This window comes from Neofelis nebulosa, chromosome 7 (genome assembly GCF_028018385.1).
Source record: "Neofelis nebulosa isolate mNeoNeb1 chromosome 7, mNeoNeb1.pri, whole genome shotgun sequence".
Lineage (NCBI taxonomy): Eukaryota > Metazoa > Chordata > Mammalia > Carnivora > Felidae > Neofelis > Neofelis nebulosa.
The window spans coordinates 5,644,602-5,657,301 of NC_080788.1; the positions used below are offsets into that span (position 1 = coordinate 5,644,602).

Genomic DNA, 12,700 nt, shown 5'->3' on the forward strand with positions numbered 1-12,700 from the left:
CTTCCTGTAACTTTAATCCTCGTGAAATAAGTCTAAAGTTCTTAGAAGCCTCTCTCCCTACCCCACCCCCTGCTTTTTTTAGGGCTAAATATTGTCAGGTCTTTTAACTCTTTTTCCTAGACCTTACATCCTCCTGATTCTCCCTTGTATGTACTCTGGGGTTTGCATCTTGATGTCCGTGCAAAGTTTACTACTTTGTTTATTTGATGTTTCTAATTCATTTTTAAATTTTCTGTTAACTAACACGAATAATCTAGACGCACTGCAAGATTTTGAAAAGCAGCAGCCTCCTTTCCTGCTCCTGATTTCTATTTCCCAGGGGCTCTGTCAGTCTGGAGATCTGTGTCCTTCTGTCCTGGAGTTTTTTGGAATTTTTCTTTTTCTTTTCTTATTTGTTTTCTCTTTTCTCTTTCACTCTTCCTGGAACTTCTGTAATTTGGATTGTAGGCCTCCATGAGTTATCATTTGTATTTTCCACTTCTTGCTTCTCTGCTTTCTGGGAGATTTACTCAATTTTATCTTTAACTCGTCTATGGGATTTTTCCATTTAATCAAGCCGTCTTCCAAGAGCACTTGTTTTATTCTCTGAGTATTTCTGTAACATGTTGTTCTGGTCTTTTTTTTGAGAGAGAGAGAGAGAGAGAGAGCGCATGCACATAATTGGGGAAGGGGCGGAGAGCGAGGGAGACAGAGAATCCCAAGCAGGCTCCATGCTGTCAGCACAGAGACAGACACGGGGCTCGATCCCACAAACCGTAAGTTCGTGACCTGAGCCAAAATCAAGAGTCGGATGCTCAACTGACTGAGCCACCCAGGTGCCCCTGTTCTGGTCTTTTCCAGTGGGTCCTGTACTTGTGGTGTGTGTGCACAGCCACGTGTGTAGTGTGTGTGCACACGCATGAGCATAGTGGTGTGTGTGTCACACGCACGTGTGTGGTGTGTGTGCATGTGTATTGTGTGTATACGTGCACGTGTGTAGCGTGCACATGTACATGCACGTGTGCGGTGGTGTGCGTTATTTCTGTTTCCTCCAAATTTCTTTTTCTTTATTTTGGTCTCTGAATTTATTGTTAGGGAAGTCCCTGAAATACCTGATGTCCTACTAGGACACTCTTCTGGGTGTTTGACAATATCGACTAATTTAATCCTCACAGTGGCCTTGAAGGCAGTTTCTGTTATCCCCATTTTACAAATAAGGACACGAGGCCCAGGAGAATGAAATAGAACTACACATGGTCGTGGAATTAAACAACAGCAGAGCAAGGATCGAAATCCAGCAGTCCTGAGGCTCTTGAGTTGACACTGGTAGCCGCCACACTGTGCTGTTCTGTGGCATTGTTTCACTGATAAAATGGTTGACTAGGACGGGGACAAGGACAGAGCCATATGGAATGTCGTTAGCGGTCTCTCAGGTGACATCAGTCCATTCATCCCTTCTTGCTCAACTTGCTTCACATCTGCCTCCAGACTGTGTTTCTCTCCCTTGTCCACGGTGGGGGGGTTGGGGGGCTGCTGCAGAAGACTCGGTCATGTGGCTCCGCAGGTCCAGGGTCTAAGGCAGCAAGAGAAAGAGCCTGGGGCGTCAGCTCTAGAGCGACGCGGTCCTCAGGTACAAAACCCTGTCTTCTCCTACCCCTGGCTGTGTGATTATGGCAAATTAGTTAAGCTTCTCTGAACCTCAGTTTCTTCTATAACATGAGACCGGTATCTTGCTGGGTATTTGTCGGGATTCAAGGTTAAGTGCCAGAGTACTGTAGGCCTTCAGTAAGTGGTAGCTGTTATCATCTGCCAGTCTAGTAATCCCTTCAAAGAAGGAAATACATTAAGATTACTGGTTTATTTACATGAACTCTTGCTAACTCTATAATTGTTTCCTCTCCTCTTGAAGCTCACAAAGCAGCCATTTGATAACATGTTCTAGAATTTTGCCTTGAATTAACATCCACATCACCAGCCTGTAGCTTTTGGCAATCTGTTTAGAATTCTTTTTTTAATTAGAACAATGTTTGCTTGTCTTCACTCTTCCATCAACTAACTGTCCTATTCACTGGATTCCTCACATATCAGCGGGATCTTCTTTGAGGGTTTGCTTTGTATTCTGAGGTGTAACCTGTCTAGACAAGAAGACTCGAGCTCCTTTTCAATAGCCGTATCTACCTCTGAGCCTATCTTGGCTTTCATTTCCTTCAGCCCAGTGTTTATTCTCCTCTTTCCAATCTGATACCCGGTTCGCCATGCAGAGAAAACGCAAACACGCAAAATGGGGACTCAGCAATTCCACTTGACCGTCTCATACCTCACGTCCTTATTCGTGCCAGTCTCTAGTAAAAGTCCACTTTTCCCAAGTCACTGTCGCACAGATGCTTGTCCCCTGAGCCTCTGCCTGTCTGCTCTTCCCCTCCCTCCTGCCCTTCGGAGCCTGTGACTGGCTGTCCTCCCGCAGTCTCGTTCTCTTCTCTGCACATTCTCTTCCTCCTACTTGTCACATTGTCTCCTGAGAATGGTTTCCTCTGCAGCCCACCTAAACCATTGATTTCCTGTTTATTTCTCCTGCTAACCTGAGGCCTTAGGGGTGGAGGAGGCATCTTCCTTGCTTCCCATTTCTACCCCGACCCAGTCTTTTCTTCCTTCATCTAAAGCCTCACCTCCTTTGACGTCCTTTTTCTTAGTTATGTAATGTAAATTTTGGAAATGGGGAAATTGATCAGGAATCTCTCTCTCACACCTGCTTGCCTCTCTTCTACCCCATGTCTCCCTCTCAGTCCCCCACTCCTTTCCATCTCCGTTTTCTGCTGCCCTCGTGTTGGTCTTCCTTTCAGGCTGTGTTTCCCTGTGTGGTGGCGGAGGACGCGGCCACCAGCAGCCTGTGCAGCTTCTTGAAAAGAGAAGTCTCCTTTTCCAGTCACAGAATTCCCAGACCTGTTTCTCTCTTGAGCTGCCTTACACCAGATGCCCACCAAGGGAGAGGGGCAGGGGTCTCCCCAAAGAAGGTCTAAGTCTGTTACCACTGAAAGGAAGTGTGGATGCCAGGCGGACCAGAACAGCAGGCGGGGCTCTTGCCTGTCCAGCCCTGTATGATATACCTTCTATGGGCCTGGTAAGATTTACCCCTGAGGTTAGTTAAAAACTTTCCTAAATCGATCAACTTTTGTAGCTTACAATGACGTAGGTTACCCTAAGCGAAATAGTAAGAATTAACCTGAAATGAAACGATGGTCACACAGTTACGGGCTCTCATGATACAGAATGGAGATGACGTGATTTCAGAGTATTTCACAGGCAGATAATAGGGCAATACGTGGTAGTTTACAGTCTTGTTTTTAAACTACTTCAAATTGTACATGCATGACTTATAAAATTTTAAGTCTTTTTCAAGGAAAAATATTGACAAAATAAAATTTTATAGCTAGACAGACCAGTTTACAGCAGCAGCTTATTCACGTGATGGACCACATCTGTAAATTAGTTGATACTATTCCTGACGATGAACTGACAGCTCTGGATTGTGGACAGGAACTGCGTCAGCATCGGGACATAAGGTATCTGACGTTTTCTTCTGGAATATATATCTGATTGCCTCCCACCAACGTAAGTCAGAAACACACGGGGCAGAATTTCCAGGCATTCTGGCTGGGAAATTGAATAGGATACTTGTCACTCTGTTTTGTGTTTTAAACTTATTTATTTATAAATTTATTTGTTGTTTTCAAACTGCCCCTTTAGAGATTGAGAAAAAGAGACTCTGTTTTGCCACAATTTGGGATGGAAACTAACGATATACTTGTGCGGCCTACCGTGGTAGACTACTCCCATTGAATGTGGTGTTCTGTTTTCCCTTCAGAAGGAAGCTCCTGGCCGACGCCGACTCAAATACAAGCGATGCCCGTGTTCTTGGTTCAGTGTGGAGGTGCGGGCCCAATGCACTTGGTGGCCCCCTGGAGGACATGGCGTCTCTTTCCTCTGCGGAGGCATTTTCAAACAGTGATTCCTGTCCTACGGGAAGTTGTGTTTTTGTTAAGGAGTTACATTTTCCACACCTTCCCTCAAATTCCAACGCTGCTAGGGAATGTGTCCTGGCCACTACCCCAGGAAAGACAGGATTCTCAGCCACCACGAAGAATCCCTTTGAAAGACCGTTATTCAGTCCCCATTTACAGAAGTCCTTTGTAAGTAGCAACTGGGCTGAAACACCAAGGATAGAAACAAGAAATGAAAGCTCTTATTTCCCGGGAAATGTTCTCACAAGCACGGCTGTGAAAGATCAGGATAAACACACTGCTTCACTAAATGACTTAGAAAGAGAAATCCAGGCTTCCTGTGATATTGATAATTTTGACATAGATGACTTTGATGATGATGATGACTGGGAGAATATAATGCATAATTTAGCAGCCAGCAAATCTTCCACAGCTGCCTATCAACCTATTAAGGAAGGTCGGCCAGTTAAACCAGTATCAGAAAGAATTTCTTCAGCCAAGACAAACTGTCTTCCATTGGCATCTGCTGCTCAAATTAAAAACTCAGAGTCAATTCAGAATTACGCTGGTAAGTTTAAAATAAACTGATGCTTATATTTTATATGAAAACATAACTGTCCAAAATCGGAATTGTGTAAGAAAAATGATAGCACGTCGTCCTTGCCTGAAAAGTACATTGTCTCTATGCACATTTCTGCTGATAATATGAATTCCAAATCACCGTTTCAAAAGCAGGTTGCTCCTTTGTCTCTGCGGCAGCTGTAGTTTTATACAACGCGTAATTATAACCTATTGTAGTAAAGCTCTGAAGTCATTACAAATGTGCTTTGCCTCTGAATTAACATATTTTCGTCCCTAAAACAATAAAGCTCATAAGGGCCAAGTTTGTAATGATTTGAGGGATGAGTAAAAAGCAAAACTGAATTTATATGTTAAAAATGTAATTGTGTATTTTTAGAACTCTGATGATGAGAACTGATCAATTTATAAAGTGGAGAAACATGTCTTCTGTCTTAAAATATTAAAATGCAGGGCAATCTAAGAAAGACACGAAGTCAGAAATTCCTTAAGTCAGATTCTTTCTTTGGGCCTAAAATCCTTTTAATTCATTCAACAAATATGTATTGAGAGCCATTCCGTGCCACGTTCGGTGTCAGGTTCTGGTAAGAGGTGAAGAACGGGTCATTCCTGTCCTCTTGGAGCTCCCGGTTTAGCAGGAGAAGTTTTGGGAGGAGTGCAGTTAGCCACTGTAAAGGCTGCAGAGAGAAGCCAAAATTAATTTTAAAACCTTACGTCAACCGTATAAAGTTGCCACAAAGTGTGTTTTAACCGGAACGAGTTTCTATGTGTAAGGTTTGATAAAGTACAGCCTTCCCTGTTTTTGCCATCGCTGACTTAACACCATGGAGGTCGTTCTCATAGTTATGCCGTTGACCTTTAAAATAACCATTAATGGATTTATTTTTATATCATGTTAGAATGTGTCATACTTGATGCTCGCAATTATCGTTGAGACAGTCGAGTGTTGGGATTAGAGAGGCTGCCCCAGCTGGCGTGAGCACCTCTTGTCCTCTGTGCCAAGCAGGGGGGCGGACGTGAGACACACGGTAGCGGAAGAACCAGGGGAGGCTGAGATGACTCCGAGGTTTCAGACCCGGCGACTGGGGAATCTGTGACACCATTAGCAGAGCAGGGGAGTCGGGAGGCAGAGCAGATTGGGAGGAAAGCCGAGGGGGGCTATTTTAAGACTTGTTGAGCTTCAAGTGTTGGTAAGTCGTTCGGGTAGAAATGTCTTGCAGACTTTTGGAGATGCGCGCAGGGCTGGAGCTTAGGAGGGCGTCAGCGGGGCCTTACGGAAGAGATCTGGGCATTCTGTGCACACAGGTGATGTTGAAGATCAGAGGGCTTGGAAAATTCTAGGAAAGGATGGCTGAAGAGCCCGGTCCCAAGGGTCTGCAAAGACTCCCACAGTTAAGGGGCAGGTGGAGGAAGTGGAGCCAGGGAAGAGAATTAAAATAGAAAACCCACGATTGTCTCGAAGGTCAAAAGAGCAGGAACAGGGAATAAATGCAATAGTTAGTGGTAGGTGCTACCGAAAAACCAAGAAAAAGGCTGAATTTGGCCCTCAGGACGTCTCTGGTGGCTTTAACATTTGGTGGGGATGAAGCCCTGATAAATGGTTAAAGAACGACGTGCTGCAGGGAAATGTATGCCTTGGATTACGCGGCAAAGGGTAAATGCTAAAACTGACTTGTTAACAATAATGCACTGATTTTTCTTAACATCGATTATTTTCTCAGACAAGTCGGCGCAAAATTTAGCATCCAGAAATCTGAAGCGTGAGCGTTTCCAAAGTCTTAGTTTTCCTCATACAAAAGAAATGATGAAGATTTTTCATAAAAAATTTGGCCTGCATAATTTTAGAACTAATCAGCTAGAGGCGATCAATGCTGCGCTGCTGGGTGAAGACTGTTTTATCTTAATGCCCACTGGTAGGTATTTTTAGATGTAAATTGGCAGGAGTCCATTGGCAGATGTTAAATGAAAACCCTTTAATAGAAATAAAATGAACACCCACACGATATTTCTGTCATTAAGGGACCTCTGAACCTCCCATGCCGTCGTGAGAAAGAGTATTGCTTCCGTCCTCTGTTGATGCGATAACATTTAGACCTTTCAAGATGTTCACGTCAAGGCTGCTTGTGTTGAATTGATCTAGAATTTTTCTTGGGGAATTTCTCTCTCTCGCCCTCTCCCCCTCTCGCCCTCTCTCTCTGTCTCTCTCTCTGTCTCTCTCTCTCTCTCTCTCTCTGGTCTAAATTAGTCTGGAACATGAATAAAAAAAATTACCACCAGAGACCTCGACCATCTCTGGCACTTTATCCAGTACAGTCTGATGTTGAAGGGTTGTCGAGACCGTCAACTGTGGAGTGATGGCCTGGCCTTAACGCTCAGCTCTGCCACTTATTCGCCGTGTGACCTTGGGCGAGGCACTTCACCCCCAGCCCCAGTTTCCTCGAGTGTGCGGCAGGGGTGATAGTAAACTGCCTACTTCACAGAATGTCCTGGGGATTAAATGAAAAGCATTTAGCGTGGTTCTTCCTTGGCCTCAGTGTTGAAGAGATCTAGGACTTTCCGTCGTGTCCAAGTAAGAATATTAAAGATGCAGTCTGGGTAAGAAGCACAGGAATCGGAGTTGCGGACTTAGATATAGACTTCCTTCTGCCTTTTACTCAGCTCGTCTGTGACTTTTAGTAGTTGGTTACAGCCATCGTTATAAAAATTATGTTGACCGAGCTTTGGAGTTTTTTTCAAACTGATTTTAAAATTTAGACGACGCTGATTTAATAATCAGCATTTCTTATCTCATTAACTTGTTGTTCACTCTGTCTCATGCTTTGACTTGTTTGCTATTTCAGAACTGAAGCTGGAAAGGACCCTGACAGTGATCCAGTCCCATGGTTTCAGGGCTTTTCATGGTCCTCTTTAGGGTTGGGGGGGCCTTTTTCAGGGTCTTCCCATCCCAATTTCAACCTCTGGATTTATGCAGATAAAGATTCCAGATAAGGTTTCTCTTAGACAAAACAGACAAAAACAAAAACCAAAAAACCGCCGATGTAGTACATTTTGCAGGTGAAGACGTTGAGGCGCGGAGAGGTTGGATGGCACATCTAAGTCAGACAGCCTGTAAAGTGGCAGAGCAGAAACGAGAACTCAGCTTCCGGATCTTTCCTTGACATTTACACGTATACGCCAGAATGAAATGTACTTACTCCACGTGCAGAAGAGGGGAATGTGGTGGATAGTTCTAAACAACCAAACAAACAAAAACAGTCGAAGGCCTAGAAACTGCCTGGCATGGGCTTCTACCATTAGCGAATGGGAGAGGTTGAAAATCAGAGACGAATCTTTTTAGTTATCCTTAAATGTGTACTGATTGTCTCACCATTTTGAATTGGAGCTACACGGAGAGATGGGGACGCATCTCAGAATTTCTTTCTCTTCATCTTCTGCTGGCACACACAAGCGTAGTTCTACCCTTCTTTGATCTCAAAGGAAGATTGGGAATATTTCCTTATCGATAAAAGAGTACAGCGAATAAAATCTCAGATTTTAAGCGTTGAAAGGTTCTTACTAGTGATTTAAAAAACTGAGATCCTGAAAGCGCTTTCTGGATCATCAGAGAAATATTAAACCGTGTTCACCATGGTCTTTAGTGTTGTATATTTTATCACGTTTTAACTCTTTAAATATTGAATATTATCTAAAGTAATTATTTTCACGCTAATACTGTGATAGAGTACCCCTTGTACTGCATTTGGATTTCTCAAGTAGACTTTTAAAGCAATTGTCTTGCATTTCAGTTCCCTGCCCTGATCCCTGCTTTTGGCTTCACGTGTACCTACATAAGATGTCCTGATAATTTTCACACACTTAAATTGTCTAAATATTTTGGCTCATTCTAATACGGCAAACTGTTGGCACCATGGGGACTGTCACTTGGTGTCCTGTTAATTACTTCTAAATATTACTCTGTGATTTACTTTTCAACTTTTGCCTTCAGCTCTCAAGATAGAACCTGATAGGTTTTGTTTGTTTGTTTTGTCCTTTCAGGAGGTGGTAAAAGTCTGTGTTACCAGCTCCCTGCCTGTGTTTCTCCTGGGGTCACCATTGTCATTTCTCCCCTGAGATCACTTATCGTTGATCAGGTCCAAAAGCTGACTTCCTTGGATGTAAGTTAAAACACTACCAATTATAACTAAAAAAATACCCATAAAAACATGAAAATAGTTATATGTCAGTACTCTGGGTAACACCTTTTTTATTAAGTAGTTCCTGGATTATAAGAATCAATCAGCAGTTACGCATGTGAGCGAGTCTTTGAAAATTCTAAGGAGATAACCTTCTGTAGTTGAGTCTAGAAAAATGTACTTTAGCAAGAACGTTTAACCTGTGTTTTGCTGATGTGAATTTCTTGTACTAAATGTGAGGCTTTCTTTTATTCCTGCGAGATAAGCATACTGGCTGGTCCCTTAATACCTTAAAATGCATCACGTGAGCGCCCCGCCCGCGTGCCCTCCTCCTCTTGGCTCTGGTTGAGGAAGTATATGAATGCATCCTCCCGAATCCCACAGATTTTCGAGGTTATGAGCCACCACCCCTCGAGACCACTGGTTTGATTTTTCTTCCCAAGAATGTCTTTGTGCCGTGCCAGTCACCACTGTGCAGCCATCCGTGATGCTTCCTGTGGCCCTTCCAGTGTCCTTGTGTGGGAAAATGCTGGAGATGCCTTTACCTACGCCAACAAGAGCCGTACATTGGGATGGGAATCTCCGGGGTACTGAGTTCATATCTACAGATAGGAAAAGTAACAGCAGTAAAGAAAACAGAAAAAAAAAAAGAGAAGGAAGTAAACAATGGGAATATTTTGACTTATGCTAAGAAAAGTTTTCTTTTTAAATATGTGCCAATTATTTAATTATATTGAGACTGTCTCTCCTTTTGACAGGTTTGCTATGTGACTTGTGAAATATTTATGAAACTTAAGGATAAATATATGCTTAAGTCAGATTAATGTATAAAATATAAATTGTTTACTACTTTTATCCTTAGATTCCAGCTACTTATCTGACAGGTGATAAGACTGACTCGGAAGCTACAAGTATTTACCTGCAATTATCAAAAAAAGACCCAATCATAAAACTCCTGTATGTTACTCCTGAGAAGGTTTGTATTGATGTCATTATTTTAAAATATACTAGAGCTGTGTTAGGAAAACAATCTGGTTCTCCGCCCTGAGTAGGGAAGCACCCAGTTTCCCTCCTGTGTCTTCCTCCTTTACCATCACATAGAGTATGTCACTCCTGGTGACCAAATGTGTAGAGGTTTTTCCTCACACCGAGCTCTCTGTGACCCCAGCAGGGTGTCCTGCAGTTTAAGTCAATTCTGACATGGTCTACACGGACAGTGTCAGACACCACAAGTTAAGGGATCGGCTCCACAAGATGGTTCCCACCCTCCTTCACATGCCAATTGCAAGTAGAAGATCCCCAGGTTACCCACAGTTTCTGTCCAGTTTGGCTGACAAATCGGAGGTTCCCGTGACTCCCTCCTCAGGTTGGGTTAATGTGCTAGAGTGGCCCACAGAACTCAGGGAAACACATTTACCAGTTTGTTAAAGCATATGCTAAAGGCTGCAGATGAACAGTCCGATGAAAGGTCCACAGGGCGGGGACTGAGAAGGTCCTCAGCACAGGAGCTTCTGTCTCCAGGGAGTTGGGAATGTGTGACCCTCCCACGTTGGCGGACGTGTTCACCAACCTGGAGGCTGATCGAACCCTGCGCTATTGGGACTTCATGGCAGCCTCCTCATGTAGGCATGACCAGTTATTAACTCCATTTCCAGCCCCTCTCTCCTCTAGAGGATGGGGGTGTTACTGAAAATTCCAGGTTTCTGATCATGGCCTGGTCTTTCTGATGACCAGCTCCTATGCAGAAGCCATCTAGGAGCCCACCCAGAGTTGCCTCTAGAAAACAAAAGACGCTCCTAGTGCTCTTGTCACTTGAGAATTTAGAAGGGAGTGGCTCCTGGGTGGCTCAGTCCGGCTGAGGATCTCCTCTTGATTTTGGCTCAGGTCACGATCTCCTGGTTGGGTTCATGGGATCGAGCCCCAGTCAGGCTCTGCCTTGACATCTTGAAGCCTGCTTGGGATTCTCTCTTTCCCTCGCTCTCTGCCCCTCCCCCGCTTTCTTGCCCTCTCAAGTAAATGAACTTTAAAAAAAAAGAAAAAGTCAGACATGTAACCAGCTGAACCACTCAGGAACTCAAGACAAAAGACAAGTCAGATGCTTGTCAAGACATGGATGCCAGTTGTGGTCATGGCTACTGGGAGGTCACTGCTTCTAGGCCCTGTCACAGGTCCATATGTGCATGTGTGCGTGTGTCCCCAGACAACGTGTATGCCTGCAATATACATCTGTAACCCTGTTACCAGTGTAAACGTGTGGTAAACCTCAGTGCTTGCTAAATGTAGTGAATATGCTAGAAGGTCTCATTTGCAAGTTTCCATTACTCCTGCTAATTCTCTTGGTACATTGAAGTTAAGTGCTCATTTATGTGGAGGTTGTTGTGATACAGCTTCAGTTATAGTGGAGCTTGAAGACAGCAAAGTCTTTCAGGTGATGTGGTGTGTAATGTTTTCACATCTCTAACGCATATACTTCTGGTCTAGGTGTGTGCGAGTAATAGACTGATTTCCACTCTGGAGAATCTGTATGAGAGGAAGCTCTTGGCACGTTTCGTGATTGATGAAGCACACTGTGTCAGTCAGGTAAACACCAGCTTTTATATCTTGAAATATCAGTAAAGACGTACTGCCAATGGTCTGTATATTTGCAGAATAGAGAAGGGAACAGTGTTATTCTATCTCGCTGAAGAATAAGGTGGTTCTGAATAGAGTGAGCAGCGTTTGCTGTTTATGTAAGAAAGATGCAAATAGTCTGAAAAGCAGTATTTTCTTTCCAACTAGTGGGGGCATGATTTTCGCCAAGACTATAAAAGAATGAATATGCTTCGCCAGAAGTTTCCCTCTGTTCCAGTGATGGCCCTTACTGCCACAGCTAACCCCAGGGTACAGAAGGACATCCTCACTCAGCTGAAGATTCTCCAGCCTCAGGTGTAAGTTGCTGGAAGGCATGAATTTAAAAACCCTGGGGCAGTGGTTCCCACAGCGCTGCACATGAGAATCACTTACCGAGCTTTAAAAATCCTGGTGCACAGATTGCACTCGATGTCAATTAGATCAGAATTTGGGGGGCTGGGAGCCTTTATGTTTTTAAAAATCCCCAAGTGATTCCAGCGCTCAGCACAATTTGGGAACCAAAGCCCTCGGGCTTTTCTTTACTTACTGAAATTAAAACTATCCTAAATACCTATTTTGGAAATAGGGACAAAGTATGTACTGTACCTGTTAATGATTTATGGGACCTGTTATCGTCCCGGTAGCAAATTATCTTTGATTTATCTAATTTCGGCTCCTACGTATTCTAGAGTATACATCAGGAAATAATCGGATGGCCCTGCTTTGTCGTTTTCCTGAAGTCCCAGGATGTTGAAAACAGTCCAGAAACTGTGTATATGACAACGTTTATACTTTGTTTTCATCTCAACAGCAGAGTGCTTCTTTTGGCCACCAAATCCATAATCACTGGTAATGGAAACCACTGTAAACATTATCTCCACATATATAGGTTGTACTGGATCGTTTCTTACCTCTGTGTGAGTTTGTGGACAGGTGCATTCTCTGATAGGCTCATTCACTCAGCAAGTATTTACTTAAAAGCTGTTGTGTGCCAAGGTTAAAATATTTTTCCCTTCTAACTTACCGGTGGGTGCTTTGAGTTTGAGGAATGCATGAAGGAATGACTAGTATATTGGGGTGAATATTTAAAAGCACCTCTTTTGTTCCTTTGGAAATAAAGACAGTAAGCCGGCTCTGTCAACACTGTCATCAGTAAAAGCAGCATTTCTCAACAGGTTATGAGAAGAACCGAAAGGCCATGTGGAGGGTGTGAGGGGGTCAGGAGAGGAAGAGAGCTGTAAGGACCTTTGCAGATTAAACTGTCATTCTTGAGCACACAGATCTTAGAGTCCTCCAAATTTTGTGTGTGAAGTCGCAAATTTGGAATGGAAGGTTTTCATTTAATCTCACTTGCGGGAAGGA

At 43.5% G+C, this 12,700-nt stretch overlaps 1 protein-coding gene across 4 annotated transcripts in view; it reads left to right on the forward strand.

The window, feature by feature from the left end:
* BLM (BLM RecQ like helicase) overlaps window positions 1-12,700 on the forward strand; it is an 88,936-nt gene that overhangs the window by 34,908 nt on the left and 41,328 nt on the right. For 3 of the 4 annotated variants that reach the window (XM_058736499.1, XM_058736501.1, XM_058736500.1), the window contains exons 6-12: window positions 3,407-3,539; window positions 3,842-4,545; window positions 6,278-6,469; window positions 8,592-8,710; window positions 9,591-9,704; window positions 11,210-11,308; window positions 11,507-11,655. In XM_058736499.1, coding sequence (XP_058592482.1) covers window positions 3,407-3,539; window positions 3,842-4,545; window positions 6,278-6,469; window positions 8,592-8,710; window positions 9,591-9,704; window positions 11,210-11,308; window positions 11,507-11,655 — 1,510 coding nt within the window. The remainder of the gene's footprint in view (window positions 1-3,406; window positions 3,540-3,841; window positions 4,546-6,277; window positions 6,470-8,591; window positions 8,711-9,590; window positions 9,705-11,209; window positions 11,309-11,506; window positions 11,656-12,700) is intronic. The other variant, XM_058736502.1, reaches the window with a different exon arrangement.